General features: G+C 40.4%; 1 protein-coding gene across 2 annotated transcripts in view; it reads right to left on the reverse strand.

Moving 5' to 3' along the window:
• Positions 1-19,583, reverse strand: part of ITGA9 (integrin subunit alpha 9) — a 339,039-nt gene that overhangs the window by 170,436 nt on the left and 149,020 nt on the right. For both annotated transcript variants that reach the window (XM_006124025.5, XM_075921785.2), the window contains exon 16: positions 8,188-8,334. In XM_006124025.5, coding sequence (XP_006124087.2) covers positions 8,188-8,334 — 147 coding nt within the window. The remainder of the gene's footprint in view (positions 1-8,187; positions 8,335-19,583) is intronic.

Raw genomic sequence — 19,583 nt, forward strand, 5'->3', positions numbered from 1 at the left:
ACCCAATAGCCAGCCTGTCTCTGATTCATGTTTTGTATTCCTAAAATCAGTTTTCAGCCAATGCATGCAGAGCTCTTATAAAACGCTTATTTTCCCCTGGTTTTTTTTTTTTTTTTTTTTACTTTTCTGGAAAAACAGGCTCTCTCATAAATCCCATTTCTCTGAGGTATCCATCAAACATAGTCAGAACCCTGCCATAGCTATCTGGGTACATCTACACCACGGGACAAAGTCGAATTAATACACACAACGTCACCTACACTAATTGTGTAGCTGAAATCCAAGTAGCTTCACTCAGCTTTTGGTCCTGTCTACATTGCAGGAAGTCGGAGGAAGAACGCTCTTCTTTCAACTTCCATTACTCCTCATGAAAGCAGGGTTTTCAGCAATGGCTGGAATGCACCTCTCACTTCGAATCGGCTGTCTTAACTAGACCACTATTTCAAACCCTGGAAGATCAGCAGCGGCGGCTTAGATCTTCCCCTATAGTGTAGATGTACCCTTTGTGATTTGTCTTCAATAAAGTCAAAGAATTTAAAGATGTGCTCTCCTTTTTCCAACATGGCACAAATTAATGAAAATACCTATACATCTCTAATTTCTTGGGGAGTTTGAATGCAATTTGAAATCTGACACTAAATTGTTTCCAGTCTGTCCATTTTGAAGGTTTGTCAAAGCTGAAATTTTCTGAGGCATTGAAGAGTGGCATATTGATGAGATCTTGCCATCTTTTTTGCTTTGTTCCTTCTGTTTCTGTTCTTAGTTAACTTCTACACATCTGACTGATATTTCCAGACTGCACAGATCCTGGCTTATCTTATGATATCCCTGGAGAAACACATTCTGCATTTGCAGACCTGCTGTGTGTGTCTCCTCATATCATAATTGCCACAGTTAGGATACCACATAGCTCTTTCTAAGCAAGATCATTTGATTCTTAACGCAAAATAATTAGAGAAAATATATTAAAAACAATAAAATAATAATGCATCTATTAATAAGTTTATCAATGATCACCCTTTGCTAAAAACAAGGGCTCTGGCCAATGGACTGTCCCTCAGACCCCACACTCAGACTTATAGGGATTCAGTAGGCCAAATTCCTTCCAACTCTTCACAAAGGATTGAGCTCCCCCTACAAATCACCTCAAAAATCCTCATAATAAAAAAAATTAGATACCCAAATAAAGTTCAGCTGTTTCTTCCCACAATGCCTTGGGAAAAGTTGTGCAGCTCTAGGTGTTTAAATCCTGGACCCTAATGTGATGAGATGATTCTTTTGTCTGTCTCTCCTTTCATACCCACACAGTTTGCTAATCCTGAAGGCTATTGTGCTTGGTCCTGAGCCACTGCTTTGCACAGCTCCCACTGGCCAGGAACAGTGAACCACAGCCCATGGAAGCGACGAGCAGCCATACCTGCAGATGTGCAGGTAAATAAAGCATCTTGAGGTCCAGTGAAGACTAACCCTGGTGAACTGAGTCTGCCCCGCACGCTGTTTATTGCCCACTCCTGGTCTAGCGCATGAGAGTTTAACCTGGGGGTCACGAACTCGCCTCATGGGGCTTCAAGTCTGCTGCTTTTTCCATATTGATAAATGGGAGGAGGGCCCAACTTTGGAAAACCACTGGCCTAGTCCATCGTTACACAAGAATGTGATTACCAAAATATGCCTGGCATGCCCCACAGTCAGTGGCCTCCACTAACTATGATGTAAGTTAGTTAACTAATGACAGACTTTTCACAGTTACAATACATCTGGACACCTGCTGTTTAAACTCGGCTCTGAACTGAAATTTTTCTCCTCCTTCCCCCCCACCATTCAGAAATGAACAGGCCAATTCAGCCTCAGTCTGATACAGAATATGTTCAGGGTGGAGTCCTTTTTAGCTTTCCTGGCACACACAGTGTCCAGTCACCGCCAGTTAAAGGTTGACACTGGCCACTGAACCCCATGTTTATAGAACAGTGTGATGTCAGATCATTAGAAGAGGACGGAGGACTGACTGCTTTAGGAATCCCACCTAACCAAGGGGAAAATATAATTGAGCAAGGAGGGAGGCTCCTGGAGTGAAGGGAACCTTTGATTCGATCTCTGCAACAATAAGAGTGGAACAGAGTTCCGCAGCCTGGACAGTGAGGAAGGGCGTTAGCCTGGAACTCAGGTGATCAGGGCTAAAATCCCTGCCAAGTCTTTGCTTTTCCATAAACTTTCTGGGTGATCTTGGACCAGTCACTGAATCTCTGCATCTCAGTTTCCCATCTGCAAAATTGAGACATTATTTCTCCCTTACTTTGATGGGGAGTTACAAGGATAAATATATTTGTATCCATGTGCCTCACAATCTTAAATGTATAGTAATGCAGGCCATATACGTACCCAATATAGATCATTCTAGTCTCAGGCATTACCCACTCTTTAGACAAACAGTTTTCTTCATTATAGATGATATGCCAAAAGCAGACAGCAAGGAAAGATCAAAAACTAACTCATATGGCTGAGGAGTTCTGGACTGGAAGACATCAAGTACTGTAGCTGATCAATAAAGCCACTCCCAGGATACTACTATATGGTACTATTATTTTGTCATCGCACACAAAATGTTTGGGTCTTCAAAAAATGTCATCGTTCACACACAAATCTCCTCTAATCCAGCTCAAAGAAATACTTCTAGACTGTACCATTGAGCTTCATCACATTGTCTATCTAATATATTTATGTTTCACGACATGGATTTTTTTTCAAATATAAATATTTGCAAAATGTAAAGTTTTCAAATCACTTTGTAATGGTGAGTTTTATTAATAAACCCATTGTAGAAACAAGGGAAGTAAGGCATACAGAGGTTCAGCAACTAATCCAGTCTCATTGTGAGAAAGGGCAAAGTTGGGAATAGAATCCTTCATCCTGGACTTCAAGTTATGTAGTTTACTGTCCTGCTTCCCTTAATAACTCATAAGCTGTTTTGGTTAAGACAAGTTTCAGAGGTAGCCCTGTTAGTCTGTTTCAGCAAAAATAACAAGGAATCCAGTAGCACTTTAAAGACTTACAGTAGCATAAGCTTTTGTGAGTTGCAACTCACTTTGTCTTTCACTTAATGCATCTGAAGAAGGAAACATATAGTAGGGAAACAGAGATGGGAGTTTTACATTTGAGCTAATTAATTTGGGGTGGATATGGATAAGTATAAAAATACATTAACTGGAAAATTACTTACAGGGCATCCCTGCTGTAAGTCACCCTGGTATACATCCATTATGCGCTAAAGTAATTGACGCTTGTAGGAACTGATGCATTATAAGTCCTCCCATTCCCCGTTCTTAAGTTGTGCAAAAAAAAACAACCCCCAATTTGTGCAAATAGAAGTCAGTCGTGAGAAAAAAATTCCCACTTTAAATTGTTTCACTATAAGTCCAAGTTTTTTTAGAATGTATCATGGACTTATAACAAGACGGTCTGTCCTGTAATGAGAGCCATTCCCAGTCCCTATTCAGGCCCACTGTGAGGGTGTCAAATTTGCATAGGAATTCCGTAACTGAAACTGGCATGATTTTATTGCCTTATTTTTAGAAATAAAATTTGAAGAATTTTAAAATATTTTGGCACAGAATTTCCCCAGGAGTAAATGGAGCTTCAAGCAAAAGTTAATACAGCTTGAGGTTGCACTAAATGTTTAGCTAAGAGTCTATAGTCAGCAAGATATGGGGAGAGAGGATTTCTGTATTGCTATATGACCCCATTCTGCATAAACAGTGGAAAACCTACACACAGAAAGACTTTTCACATGCAGAGGAGCCCTGAAAAAAGAACCAAACGTGCTGTGGAGGAGACTATTTAAACTCCCTGATCTGATTAGGTTAATACACAAATCCAGCCTCAACACCCCTCTCTCTCTCTCCCCAATTGTATTTCTCTCCTTATCAACTTAGTACATATGATTTCTTTGTTTATTTTAGTCCAGCTCTGTGCAAATACATTTTCACTTTGCTGGCAATTTAAAAAATTATTTCAGGTGGAACTGAAAGCCATTTAAAAATGTTCAGTATAAGAATGTAAGCAACTAATCAACTAGTCGACTATCCAATAAGCAAAAGCTTATCGGATAGTCGACACACTAATTAACTAGACACTTCTCCCCTCCGCCGCCCCCTTGCTGCTTCTATCACAAAGAAGAGCAGAGGGTGCAGGGTGGAGCCGGCTTTTAAGCCGGCTCCCCCCCAGCTCCAGCTCTGTGGGAGGGGGAGGGGAAGGGGAAGAGGGAGGGCCCAGCGGTAGCGTTCCAACTTTTGAAATGTTCAAGAGCCCCTATTGGGGCTCTTGAACATTTCAAAGGCAGAACACTGGGCTAGTCTTCATCCACTCATCGAATAGTCAATGGAAATCCCATCGACTATTCGATTAGTTAATTAATCGAAATTTAACATCCTTAGGTCAGTGAATCGAAACATGAGAAAAAAATCACTTGGCGTCAAATAAAGTTAGATTTCAGGTATATATTTTTAATACAATTAAAGGAAATTTCTAAACAAAATAATTTTGAAAAGAAAAAATGAAAGCTTTTGTTTACAAAATGTCAACAGTTTTCATTTTGACATTTTGTAGATTTTTTATTTGTTTGGGGTGGGTTTTTTTACAGAAATAATTCAGCAAAATTGACAAGAATTCTCAACACTTTTCAGTTATGCCAAATTCTGCATTTTTTTGCTGAAAAACATTTTTGAATGAAAGCTTTTGCCCGGATCTGCTTATGCATTTATTCACAAAAGTCAATCATCGGTACTGATGTAAAATATTTATTTAAATATGTTTAAATGTCAATAGCAAAACCTTTCATTTAAAAATGTCAGTTCTGATTAGTTAGACAGAATCATGATGATTTTATTCAGGATTTTGAAAACCACAGGTCACTGGCCACATAATTAGTAGAATTACTGGCACCAATATTACACATGCACATAGATGCACACCCCATATTAACCCACATTTTGAAAAGTGACTTAGTGATTTGGGATGCTTCAGTTTTTGGGTGGCCAAATGTTAAAGGAGCATGCTTCTCAGAAAGTACTGAGTATCCACCTTCCCATAATTGGGGTCTTTAATGTGACTTCTGTTGGATTCCCAAAAGTTGAGGAACCCAAAGTCAGAAATTCCTCTGAAAAAATAGGTCCTTTCATTAGATTAGATTGATATTATCCTTACTACTATACTATTCAGTTTTTAAAGATCATTTATAATGGGGCATGATACATTTTTTTAAGTTACACTTCTGCTCCTAGAAGCTATTCAGCAGGATTTTATCACCGACAGAGATCTGAAATTCAGCCCCATTTATCAGCTGACATCATCCTAACTTCAAAACTTTGTCTTCCTCAATTAAGAGATCCAACATCTGGAAGGCACATGGGAAGGGACTATTAAATGCACTTTTTTCTTTTCCCCATTCCAAACTGCAGCAAAAAACAAGTTAGGGAAATTCTCAAATGCTTTTCTTTCTGTATTCATAATCTCTGTAACTAGCAATTTTAATACTGATATGACATTACGTGCAACTCCTCACCCTGGGGGTCAAGCCTGACCTTCCCAAATTAAATGCAGATTTAAAAAAAAAAAACACAATTTAAATAAAGGATTCCGTTTTTAGCCATGTTGTATGTGTAAGAACTCTCCACTACGCTATATAAATATATATATATATATAGACCAGGGGTGGGCAAAAGGGCCTTTTGGGGCCAAATCCGGCCCACCAAGCAACTTGATCTGGTCCATGGAAGCCCTGCCACTCCCCCTTCCCCTAGGCCAATCACGTGCTCCCCCCCTGCTGTCAATCAGGGCTGAGGGATGGGCGGAAGCGCACAAAGTCTCCTCCTCCCACCCCCATCTTGCAAGGAGTGTTTGGTGTTTAGAAGTGCCACGCCCCTCGCAGGGCAGGAGGAGACTTTGCACGCTCCTCCCGCCCCCAAGCAACTTAGGGCTTGGGGGCAGGAGAAGCACATGCAGTCTCCTCCCACCCTGCGAGGGACTCAGCAGTTAAAGTCAACTGCTAGGTGACACTAAGCACTGCACTGTCTTGCAGGGTGGGGGCAGGGAGAGAGAGACTTCATGTGCTCCCCCTCCCCAGGCCCTGATTGACCTGGGGGCAACAGGGGGGAGCACGTGAAGTCTCCTCCCACTGCCAGGGGCACAGGCGCCTAGAGGGAACCACCAGCTGTTCAGAACAGCTGGCAATTCTCTCGGGGGGGGGGGGGGGACAAGACTTTGCGTGCTCCTCCATCCCCAGACCAATCAGGGCCTATGGGTGGGGAAGCATGGAAGTGTCTTGGCTCTGCCCCTTCCACATGAGGCCTTGCCCCTTCCGGGGTGGCCCGGGACAACTTCAAAAATTTCTGAAGTGGCCCCCAGTCAAAAACTATTGCCCACCTCTGATATAGCTAAACCCCTTTACAAAAAATATTTCTAAATAACCTTGGATTTGATTCATTTTTTTAAATTAACTTTTCAAAGTACAATGCACTTATCTGAATAGAATCATAAATCATAGAATCCTAGGGCTGGAAGAGACCTCAGGAGGTCATTGAGTCCAGCCCAAAGCACGACCAATCCCAACTAAATCATCCCAGCCAAGGCTTTGTCAAGCCCGGACTTAAAAACCTCCTCTACCACATATCCCATGTTTTGCATGGGGGACAGCCATCTCCTTGTTCATTTGAATTGAACGGTAGTTGTTGCTTCACTAAGGGCATGTCTACACTAGGAAATTATTTTTGAAATAACTAAATTTGAAATAGTAACTCCTGAAATAACAAAATTGAAATAGCTTGTCCCCAGTACGGGGAAGCCTCGAAATTAGTCTGGGGTAGGCTCTGTGACTGGATGCACTACCTCGACTTAGAGCCCCAGAAAGCACTGGGGAGTAATTACTTTGAATTACTCTGGAGAATAGTTATTTCAAAACTAAATAGTTCCATAAATACAAGAGCTAAAGCCCAAATGGAAGATCAAGTCAAAACACACATTTATGTACAGTAAATATTTGAATATTTTAGTTTGAGGGGCAGCGTTCAGAGTTGAGCACTATGAAAATTTCAAAAGCAAATCATGACTGTTATTAGTCAGAAGGGAGTGTTATGCATGGCAATGCATTACTGAATACACAGTCTGTGATTAACTTTCAAGTAACAGGTTATCTGACAATCAATTATTAAATGCCTAGAATGCTGAAAGGCTTCTGGATAAAACAAGCATTTTACATTCACAATCAGTGCCAGATCATTTGGAGTATAACTCTGAAGATTTTTAAAGGATCTGTGCTTTCTAAAGAAAGAGGATTTGAAAACTAAGGGACTTCTCTTGAGGCTAATGTAAAAACTCCAGTTGCACTGACTGGAAGGATCGGGCCCTACCAGTATATGGCTACACATGACTTTTCCTGAAGGGAGTCCCATCATTGTCAAACCAATGCAGCACAATTGTGGAGAGCAGCTATTAATAGTGGCTGCCTGCGTTCCCAGCACCACAGGGGAAATATGGTTCTGTTCCTCTTGCAGGTGCAGCAGAGAACTCAGAGGAGAGACAACAGCTTTAAGTGATCTTGGCAGATGTGTCTAAATTACAGCCTCACACCAATCATGTCCCTCAGTTCCAAGTGCTTGCGAGAGGGTTTTCAGGGGGCAGCCTTATAGCTGTCTTTGTGCTGCCTGGGAATGGGCAAAAGTCCTCCCTGGCAAGGGACCGGGGCTCTTAGTGCCCCTTGTCACCTTTCCATCTCTTTTATGAAGAATAAAGGAGTTAGAACAAGACATAATGATCTCACCCCCATGTTGCCTAAACTCTCTCGGAACAGTTCTACACAACTGAAACTAGCAACACGGGAAAATTACAAATAAAGATATGATATATGTTTGCACGCACACACACACACGCTCTCTCTCTCTCTCTCTCTCTCTCTTTCTCTCTTTTCTCTCTCTTTTCTCTCCAGCATTCACTTACCCAGTATGACCTAAATTCTGAATTGAAGTAGTGAAATGATTTAGGCAATCAGGCCAGCCTTGATAACAGTAACATTTCTAGATCTGCAATCACTCCAAATGTTTCAATCTGTTGCCAATTAGGAACAGATAACACATCTCTCCCCTTTACTTGGAACAGAATCATGGTGAAGGAAAAAATAAAAAGCCATTAAGGTCTGACCTGATTTCTCTGCGCTATCTTCTCTCCCTTCTTCCAACGGAGAATGGGTTTGAGGGCAGGTAGCTCCTTCTCCTTTCCCAACACATGGTCCCCAAGACTATATGCCGCTTCAAACACAATAGGGGATATCACATCTTTCACTCGTCTCTGTAAAAGGAAATGAACAAGAGAATTATTTGCCTATGACCATCTCCACGCGTTCCCTGTTCTCCTGAAGTCTACAGAGAGTTTGCTACTAACATCAATGAAATCAATGAAATCAAAATAAATAAATCAGGCCATTTGGGTAAAATGCAAGGACCGAACATTAACAATGGAACTAATGGGACCAAACCATAAATTCTGTGATATTCAAGAGCTTTCAGATTCAGGACTTTGGATCTGAGTCATCTTTAGTTAAAAGCTGTCAGATGCAGAAGCAGCACATTTGTAATGATGAGCTCTCCCATCAGAAAGAGAAAACTCTTGTTTTGCTCCTGTTGGGAAAATGAGTGGACACTACAGACAGAAAATTTCACAAGATCAGTGGTAGAAATTTCGTCTTTTATACACTGCCCTGAAATTGACCTTACCCTGGCAGAAACACCACCTTTGGAAAGAGGGGGGCTGACAACTTTTTTAACCATGGAGTTCGTTGCCTTACAACAAAAAAGTCTTGGCCAGGTATACTAAACTGTGCCACACTGCTTACATTTGGAGAGAACAATTCTTTAATATGGATTCCTTGGGCGTTAAACCAAGGCTGCCAAATTCATGCCACCTTGACACCTCAAATGGAGCCTGAATCCTGTTTCCTGTGAAAAGGTAGGACTAAGCATTATTTACCACACTATTTAATATAGCTTTCTTATATCAGACTTCTGAATATCCGTATGTACGTAGAGAAACATCAAATGTCTCAGATTTCCATAGACAAATATGTCTTTTGAATGTTTATACAATATAAACAAATATGAGTTTGTTTATCCAATTAAAATACTTGTTATGAATTGGATGCATATGAAACTGAGGAAATAAACACACTCCCTTGAGACCATGTAAGCAAAGCTTACAGAAAGGCCAAGTCCCCAGTCGTGACCAGCAGCGGTCAAAGGTCTTTAGTGAACAGAGGCTGACAAGAACGACAAATTATGTAGCTATATGATGTGATCAGCTCTCCAGACGTGGAGTGCTAGTGCACTAGCCCAGCGTTGCAAGTAGCCTGTTTAACATCTGTTTTGAGGCAAGCATTAGTGCTTTGCTAATCCTTTGACTGGATCAGAGAAACCTCCTAAAATCATTCTGAGTTTAGATTCTAGACACAGTAATAAAATACCAGCTCATATCCACAACCACTGGGCACATAGTTGGATGGCATTCTACTGTACTTCCAAACCTCCAATAAGCTTCTATGGTTGATCCACTACCAACCCCTGCAAACATCCTTTGGCAAGTCAGGTTACTGTAACCTAAGCTTAAGCTCTCTGTAAGCTGTAAGCTCTCTGAGGCAGGGACCATTCCTTTATTTTTTCTTAGATCACTTTGAACACCTTTGGATCTATACTATATACAAATGTTAAATAATAAAAGTGCCAAAACCTGCATGGCTAATGGAACTCCAATAATTACCACATATATAATGGTTATTAAAACAATATTATAGAAACATACAGGCACCCAATATACACATCTAAGAAAGTAAACGGAGACTATGAGGAATAAATCCATGTTACAAACAGCAAAACAAAATTTCCTGCTAAATCACCAATCTTACTAAGTTATACCCAGCCACCTGTGTAAACACTCACAATTAACGGCACAAGTAATGGGATAAAACTTACAGTTCTTCCAGCCCTACTAATGTGATATGGCTAGATCAAGTTCTTATTGACATCAAAACATTAACATGAACCTTTAGAGTCTAATCCAATGCCCTTTGAAGTCAATGGACATGATTTGATTCACTTCAATGAATGTTGAAGTGAGCCCTTATTGTTCATTGATGTCTCTTTCTACTTTCTTTCAGTGACGAAATTTTGTCTTCCAGCAGCTAGATTAATTATGCGTGTGGATATTCCCTCAGCATAGCCCCAGGGAAATATATTTCACATACCCACTTGTCTTTAATTAAAGCCGATAAAGTGAATCCTGTCCAGCTATTAATTATGCCACATGTTCTGCTCTTTCTACTCATATTCTTACAGAGACACTAAAAAGATTTCCTAGAGGATACTTACATTCAAAACACAGCAAGAAGGCAATTCTCTCCTCAGATACCACATGTACTTATCTGGAACATAACTACATTATGATGCTTTGAAAAATGTGCCCAAGTATATTAAAAGGATTACTGTTCTTGTAGTTAATCTCACTTTGCCCCTCCTCCTTGGTCTAGCTGAACATTTCATTCCTGGCACTTGAATCATACTCTGATGGTATATGCTCCAGGCTCTCATTAAACCCCGAGTGATTCTGATTCCAAAAGGAAATGTGGACATTTTGATGACAGCCAGGTTTGAGGAAAACACTCAAATCAAGCTCCTTAAATCAAGACAGCTTCCTTTTTGTTATTTTTAATAGTTTAAACAATAAATAATTGAAATTAAGACTAACAACAAACAGGATGGCAAATAGCTCTGTGGCTTTGCTTTTTTATAAACTGATTTATTAGCAGGGCTTTTCAAGATGCAAAAATTGTGTGCCTTTTGATACTCTGTCAGCATGGGCATATTGTGGTGAAAAATGACAATCTCATTAATCCAAACAGTTTCAGCAGACATCACAACCACAGTAACAAATGGGTTCAAATAATCAAGAAAAACAACTGTGCAACAGATTTGGAGGAGGAGGAGGAGAAAGAAGAAATAACTAGGACTTCCGGTTTTTGTTTGTTTGCTTTGGTGTTGATTCATTTCAATTGTCAGGCTTTATTTTTGAGTTGTATGTAGATGTCCTAAAATAGGGAGTTTTAGGGCTCTGTTTCTGTTTGTGCTGTAATGAGCAATGCATATTATAGCTTGTCATACAGTATATACTGCAATAAGAGCATAAGAACAGACTGGGTCAAACCAAAGGTCCATCTAGACCAGTGTTTTGTCTTCTAGCATTGGTCAATGCCAGGTGTCTCACAGGGAATGAACAGAATGGACAGCCATCAAGTGATCCATCCCCTATTTCCCAGACCCAGTTTCTGACAAACAGAGACTAGAGAACCCATTCCTGCCCATCCTGGCTAACAGCCACTGATGGACCTATCATCCATGAATTTATCGAGTTCTTTTTGAACCAGCTACAGACTAGGGATATTAAATATTGGTTAACTGAGTAGTAACCTCATGAATTCTTATCAGTTAGTTGACTATTCAATAGTCCCTGGGGGCAGAACCAGCAGCCAGTGCACTCCGGCTCCACTCCCAAGGAGCCCCCTGCCACCCTGTGCTGCTGCCTTTATATTAGAGGCAGCAATGTGGGGTGCCAAATAGGAGCTGGTCTGTGAGGGGAGCCAGTTTAAAAACCAGCTCCCCTTGTGGACCAGCTGCTTATCATCCCATGCTGCTGTCTCTGCTGCCTCTGATACAGAGAAAGCAGCACAGGATGGCCGCAGCCCCTGTCCAGGAGGGGTCTGAGCTCCCAGACCTGGCACAAGCCGGAACTGAGCTGGGCTGCCTGCCTAGCTCGTAATACACTTTAAATGAAGAGCTGCAGCAAGACCAGGTCCCGGACCCAGCATGAGCCAGGACCGAGCTAAGCTGCTGGCCAGCCTGCTAAAAAATTTACTGGCAGGAGGAGATGGGAAATGCATGTAGTCTATAGCATTAACAAATGAGGTTTTGCTTATCGGTTAATCAGTTATTCAACTACACTATTACATCCTTATTACAGACCTGATTGTCACAACAACTTCTGGCAAGGAGTTCCACAAGTTGACTGTGTGTTACATGAAGAAATACTTCCTTTTGTTTTTTTTTAAACCTGTTATCAATTTCATTTAGTGACCTATAGTTCTTGTAGTATGGGACCAATAACTTTTCCTTATTTACTTTCTTAACACCAGTCATGATTTTATCGATCTCTATCAAATCCCCCTCTTAGCATTCTTTTTTCTAAGCTGAAAAGTCCCAGTCTTCTTATTCTCTCCTGATACGGCAGCTGTTCCTTATCCCTAATAATTTTTGTTGTCCTTTTTCCAAGCTAGGTCAGAATCATTAACTACATTTCTGGATGAGGCAAACAACCCAGCGGGTAGGGCTGCCAGATGGTTTCAACAAAAATACCGGACACACTTGACATTACATCACAATCTACATTATATCTTATTTAGAAAATACCAGACATTTATATTTTCTCATTTACAATTTCTCAGTTTGTTTCCTGAACAGAAAGCTCGTGGAACGAGGTGTACCGGTAGTTCGGAATAGGAAGCCTAATCCGAACTACCTACTCCGTGCCGCATGTAGCCGCGGGCATGGAGTCCGAACTAGCGGGGCTTTAAAAATGGCGGCGCCCGGTAAGATGCAAATGAAGCCCGGGAAATTCAAATCCCAGGCTTCATTTGCAACTTCGGTTGCCTACATTAACCATCCTAGTTCAAACTAGGGTGGTAGTGTAGACATACCCTTGGAATGTAGCAAGGCTGTATAATTAAAAACAAAAAACAAAAAAAATAAAATAAAAATCATTATGTTCCCAAAAGCTCATACTAACAGAAAGCAGACTGCTCTTCCCTCTCCCAAACAGATACCACAGGGAAAAATAAAAATTGTGAGATAATAATGCCTAGAAAGAGCTAAAATCTGGCACTATTAAATATTTCTGCATTACCTTCCCTGGTTTTGCAGAGAAAGCAGGTGAATTTCGTACAAACACACACACCTCATTATCATAACAAACTTTCCTTGGCTTCATTATAGCATTGGTATGGGGAACATTACTAATAAGCTGGAACATAAGTGCAGCTTGATGATCACACTTTGACTGCAAACACAGGACTTTTTATTTCAACACATTCCCTGGTAGCTGTAATTGAATTAATATATTTTTAAAAGCTCATTCTCTAAGGCAGCAGGTGGTGGTTAAAAGAGATTATTCTTTCTGAGCCTTTCACATGCATAGCCAGACATCCCAGGACAGCATAAATAAAGGAACACACTCAAACTTTCTGCAGAAACATTGCCTTGTATTGCATCCGCTTCCTTTTCAAAACTAAAGTCACTGCCATAAAAAGCACACACATATTGATAGCCCCTGACCAATGCACATGGAATGGGCCACAGTTTTATTTAAGGAACAGGATTTACACTCTCACAATCAGATAATTCATGCTAAGAGCAGTTGCCAAGGCATATAATTCCAATTTCTTTTAGCTCACTGCCATACCACAATTGGTGCATTGTATATGAGACTAATCAATCGTCATAGCATACCTCCCATCTGCTACACCCCCCTCATCCCTAATGGTGAAAGTCTGCAGCAGGGGTTCTGGAGATTGCCAAATTCCATTTTTAATTATGACCCGTGGGCTGCGGTACAAGTTTGTGGTTATATACCCCCTCAATCTACCAGGAGACTCCCACAATGATCAAGGATAGAATATGATTCTAATATAGTAACCAAATCTTTTGCTAAAATTAAAGCCACTTTCAGCATCACTCTGCTGCATGAATACAATATACTAATTTTTAAGAATACTGCTGTTACTTCCGCCTTTTGTTTCTCTTCATTCCTTTCCATTTCTTTTCCTTTTCCCTGTCTCTGCAATGCCCCAAGCTTTCTTCCTTCCTTCTGCATTCCCTTCCTTGCAACAACTCCCAATTTCTTGCTGTATGTAAAGGGTCTGTTGGCCTCTTACAAAAACTCAGTTGGACTTTTTTGATTGGCTTACGCCCAGTACCAATGGGAAGGTGAAAGATCAATGAGAAATCAGGAATTTAAGACTGAGTCTCCAGGATCAACAGGGACAGGCCTGCACTCCAGGTCAGCCTGATTGACAGGATAGGCAGGCTAAGGAGGGAGTCAGGAAGCAAGGGTGGGTCCCATCCTCCTTACCATAGAATCATAGAATAATAGGACTGGAAGGGACCTCGAGAGGTCATCGAGTCCAGCCCCCCGCCCTCAAGGCAGGACCAAGCTCCGTCTACACCATCCCTGAAAAACTGAAAGGGACCTTGAAAGATCATTGAGTCCAGTCACCTGCCTTCTCAGCAGGACCAAGTACCATCCCTGATGAATTTTTGCCCCAAATGGCCTCTGCAAGAATTGAACTCACAACCCTGGGTTTAGCAAGCCAATGCTCAAACCATCTCCTTCTGCTAGGCAGCCAGTTTTTGGACAGATTCACTTAAACCTTCCATTGTTAACTGTTTTTGAGGCAGGACCTTTTCCTCAATAATTATATTCATTAAGGGTATGTCTAGACTACAGAACTTTTCAGGGATACCAGACTTTTTACTTCAAGTTTGTAATAAGGTAATTTATCCATTAAGCATCTTATCTTAATCCATGTAGTTAATTACTGGTGATCCTTAGGAAATCAAAGTATCTCTGATTGCCTGTTATTCACCTAAGGACTCCATGCTGTCAAGAGAAGGTCTGGAACTCTATAAAGGTATCTTGGAGTCCTGCTCCTTTATAGCTCAGATCTGTTGCTCCTTTATAAAGGAGAAGTTTGAGTCATAAGAATGAGCTCTCTAGTCCCACCTTGATTATCCTGAATATGAACACTGAACTATAATCTATGGACTAATTCTGAAAGAACTCTTTGCAACTACAAAGCTCACAATCTCTACTATGAATCTGATCTCAGAACTGTACTCATGTTCTCAGAGATGTACTAATCTTTTAACCTGTATTGTCTCTCTTCTTTTCTAATAACTTTTAGATTAATTAATAAGAATTGGCTATAAGCACGTATTGGGTAAGATGTGATCTGGGATGTAATGCCTTCTATTCTTTGGGACTGGTAGAACTTTCTTCTGTGATTCATCATTTGCTTGTGCCCACGAAAGCTCACAATACCAGCTACATGTTTTGTTACTCTTTAAGGTGCCGCAAGTCTATTAGTTGTTTTTTAAGTTTTAACATCTTTGTGGACTGTCTATCCCATTCTTTGCAGTTTGCCTTAATTAAGTAACTTCAGTGTGGCTCCCTTGTGACCCTAGTCACAAGCATACGATAGACACTGGCATGGCAAACAGAAACAAAAAACATACTGCTCCAAAAGAGAAAGCAGAATGTAAATGCCTAATACAGTAGGCTAAATCATATTTACTGTGCTTTTTGACTACTTTGTGTGTAATTAATAGCATCTGAACTCAATCAAGAGGTCTGATGTTCCAATAATACTTACTTCTGTTTTCTTTTAGGATCTTGTGATGCTTAACCAGTCAAAATATACAAACATTTCCTTGTTGCTACACATTAATCATTATACATACTGTGAAGCATTCTGACATTTAAAACAACTGAGAAGTGAATTTAGGAGAATCATGTCCCCAAAAGCTGTTTGGAGTTGCAGTTGGTAAGGCAGAATGTTTCTTATTCTCTTCCCAGAATGTGGAAGTCTTTCACTTAGATGTTTCCATCAAAGTATCAACTCCTCTTCAAAAATATTGGTACTGATATCATTGGAAGAGAAAAAGAGAAGCTGAACTAATCTTGTATTACAAAGAACTGAACCAAAGGGTAACATCATAAACACTGGGCCAGGTTGCACTTTTGAAGAAAAAGCATTGGGAGAGTTGAGAAGTACTGAATAGAACTGGCTGAAAAATGGAAATCTTTCCCTGTGAAAAATGTCATGTCTGAGGGAGAGAGTCATCCAAAATACAGAACAAAAGGGCAAAAATGCAACATTTTTTACTTCCCAGCTGCCTACCAAAAAGGCTCGTCACTTACAGCCTCCCAACTCTACTCTGGGAGCTACAGATTAGAGAGCCCAGGTGCTCAGCCTTCCTGCCTCTTCTCAAACTCTGGGAACTGGAGACGCACAGAGCTGGGACCTGGGTGTGCTGTTTTGGGAGAGAGAGAATCCAGGCTCTCTGCCTTGGCAGAGCTCCAGGACAACTTTTGTCTATCGCACTGGCAAGAAGTTAAACGGACAAGAACCTGCCAGGCAAGCAGCCAGGGAGGAAATTTTGAGTTGTGCAAACAAAGCATGTTTCATCCAACAATCACAGGGATGAAAAATTTCAACTAGCTCTAGTTCTGATCCCAGTTGTGTAATAGACTTACTCTATGAACTTGGGCAGGTCGCTTCACCCCTCTGCCTTCAGATAACCAATCAGCTAACTAAGGAGAACAGCATTAGTATTTACTTCCCAATGCAATTGGGAGGAACAGTTACCTAGTGTTATAAACATGAACGGCATCACTAATAGTTAGCAATTGCATATCATTGAAAATTCTTAAAGAAAGCTCAATAAAGAGAAAACTCAGACAAATATGCCCCAAATGTAACTCCACTGAAGTCAATGGAGGTAGGTTTTGTTTTGTAGTAATTATCATGTGTCGCTATTAATTAGGGTAATCATTCTGACTTTAATTTCACAGTTCATTATTGAAGACTTCATAATTAAAAGACGGTTGCTGCTTGCTTTGAAGCTTTTCAATCTTTTCTGGAGAAGCTGCCTTTCAGAGCCTAAGCTAGTTTTGATAGCAATGCCAGGTGCATTTTACAGTTTACTCTCTTCTACCAATGTAAAGCAGAGGTGGTTACACAGATAGATCCTTTGTTGGGTTGGTTCTGTACTAGGGATGTAAGTGGATAGTCGACTAGTCCTTTGACTAGTCACTTCCCCCTCTCCCGACTTGCTGCCTCTAATAGAGGCAGCAAGGCAGGGAGCAGGAGCTGATGCTGGGGGAAGGGGGTGGAGTCAGCTTAAAAGTTGGTTCCCCCAGCACCATCTCCACAGGGAGGGAGGAAGGGGAAGCAGGAGGTAGTGGGGACCGGGCATGAGTCGGGAATAAGCTGATTCCCGGCTCGCGTCCACTCTCAGATCCTGTGCCTCTGCTTTTTAAAATATTAAGAGCCTGCCTGATTAGTTGATTAAACTAAATTTAACTTCCCTATTCTGCATGTGAGTCAGAAAGCCCTGTCAAAAATCAGGCCTGAACTTGGGAAAATATATAAAGGAAGAGATTCCAGGAATGAACACAGATAGTTGCAATAATTATTTTAAACCCTTCCTTCCTTAAGGTTTCACATTCTAGTTAAAGCTGGAAGCCTCTTTCAATATAAGATAATTAAATCAGAATCTGCCTATTAATATGTATACTTGCTTTTTCAGGGAAAGTTACTATATTTAATAAACTGCTAAGAAAAGATTCTATATAGACACAACAATCTCTCTTTAAACAACATTGAAGATCAAATGTTGTATTATACAATTATTTATAATGTGACTACATAGCACTTTTGTGAGCTATCTTTCCTCTCAAAAAGCTGATGAAATATACAACTTACAAGAACAGTCCTGATTATACAAACCTAATAAGGAGCCTCTGCTTACATAGTTATGTATATTTATCTAATCTATCTTTTTATCGATATAGATATAAAATGAGTCTTTATAAATAGAGAGTGCATATTTTACTGAGCACTTTAAAATACGTTCCACTCACATATCAAGCAGGTCAATGGTGGGAGATACAGTACAATCAGTAGATTAAACCCACATGGCATGAGCAACCTGTCTCCCTGGTCTGTAAAACTTTAAGAATGTGAGTTCATAATTTTTCAAGGCAGTTTGCTTATCCAAACAGGGATACTACAAATGTTCCAGAGACAGCCTACAGTAGATGGAGATATGGTTGAAATCTGAAGAAAAGGCAGAAAAACTGCTGGGAAACACAGCTAATGCACAAAAAAGGAAGCATTTTGAATCTGCTGTACTTGAAAGTAGGACCCAGATCTGGATCTTTGGCATTAACCAGTGGATGACCTCTAAAACTGCTGTGTTAAAAAGCCTCCCATCAATACTGCTTTACTGAAAACACATGTACAGTGCAAATATAAGGGTTCTGTGTAAACCTGATGTAATACATAAAACAGCTGAATGGAAAAAAAAAAAGCTTTGCCTAGTTCTGAGTCAGGAATAAGAGCCAGGAGAACAATCTCCAGTACAAGGGAATATACACGGATGAAGAGATAGCAACCATGACACCTTCACCAATCGTAGTTTAACTCAGTTTAGCAGCTGACAAGAAAAGCCTTATGTGGAAAGCAGTGTGCAAAAAGAAAGTGTTTATTGATGAAGCTTGTTTCTATTAATGTAATTGCAATAGAGTTTGACTATTTAGTAAGGATGGCATTTATCATACCCTATAGGCATATTATCAAAAGAAATGATTATTTTTGAAATACTGAAATGATCTACTTACAAAAATATTGCTCCTGCACTCAACCATAGGAGAACAGACACCTTAACAAACCATGGAATGAGGTATAAGAAAGAAAGAGATACCATGTTTTTTTCCTTCTGCTATTAAGTGGAGGTGGGAGGATATTATCATAAATACTTTTGATAATGGAATTTGGAAAATATATAGATATAGGAAGTGTCAATTCTGCCATTTATATTTTAAAAGTCACTGCAGTTCTCCATGAGGGCTATTGCCATGCCAAATATCAACATTCAAACCCCATTTGTATGGTAGAGCTGTTCAGAAAAAGATGAAATATTTTTGTTGGGTTTCTTTGTTGTTGGTTTTTTTTAATAATACAGGCTGAATCCCTCTAGTCCGGCACCCTTGGGACCTGACCGGTGCCAAACCAGAGAATTTGCTGAACCACAGGAGGTCAGTATTGCCTAACAGCATTACCAACACTTCCACTGCTCACTGGGTTCTTCTGAGACATTTGGGGGTAAATTGGAGCTTAACAGCACAGAACACGGAGAGCCAGGACTGGTGGTTGTAAACCAACTTTATGGGACTGTAGGAAACGTGACCACACCCATAAGTGGGCATCCAGCTAACGAAAACCGTACAAGAGCACAGATGTTGCTAGACCAGAGAGTGCCAGACTAGAGACATTCATCCTGTATTGGCAATTTATTATTCACTGAAAATGGCTGAGCTTTTCCCCTCTCAAACTATATGCAATGAAATCAGCTTTAGTTAGAAAATAAACCCAAAAGGTGAATTTTTAAGACGTTCTGAGTTATTAAATCCAAACGAATCGAGGGATATGGGATTGGACCAGTCACACACAGGACCATGAGAAACCTCCTGCCAGAGCTTTGGTACAGAGCTATAAAATTAGGCACATGAAAATACTGCTGCACTCTTCATGGCAGGGACTGCAGATCCATACTGTGTGTCAATGTGCTCAAGGTATTCATTTTAAATCAGTCCCCATCTCATTGCATTACAATAAACCATCTATCCACGAGCGATATTTCAGGCAAGATCTGACCCAA

Source organism: Pelodiscus sinensis, chromosome 2 (assembly GCF_052426305.1).
Source record: "Pelodiscus sinensis isolate ZL-2025 chromosome 2, ASM5242630v1, whole genome shotgun sequence".
NCBI lineage: Eukaryota > Metazoa > Chordata > Testudines > Trionychidae > Pelodiscus > Pelodiscus sinensis.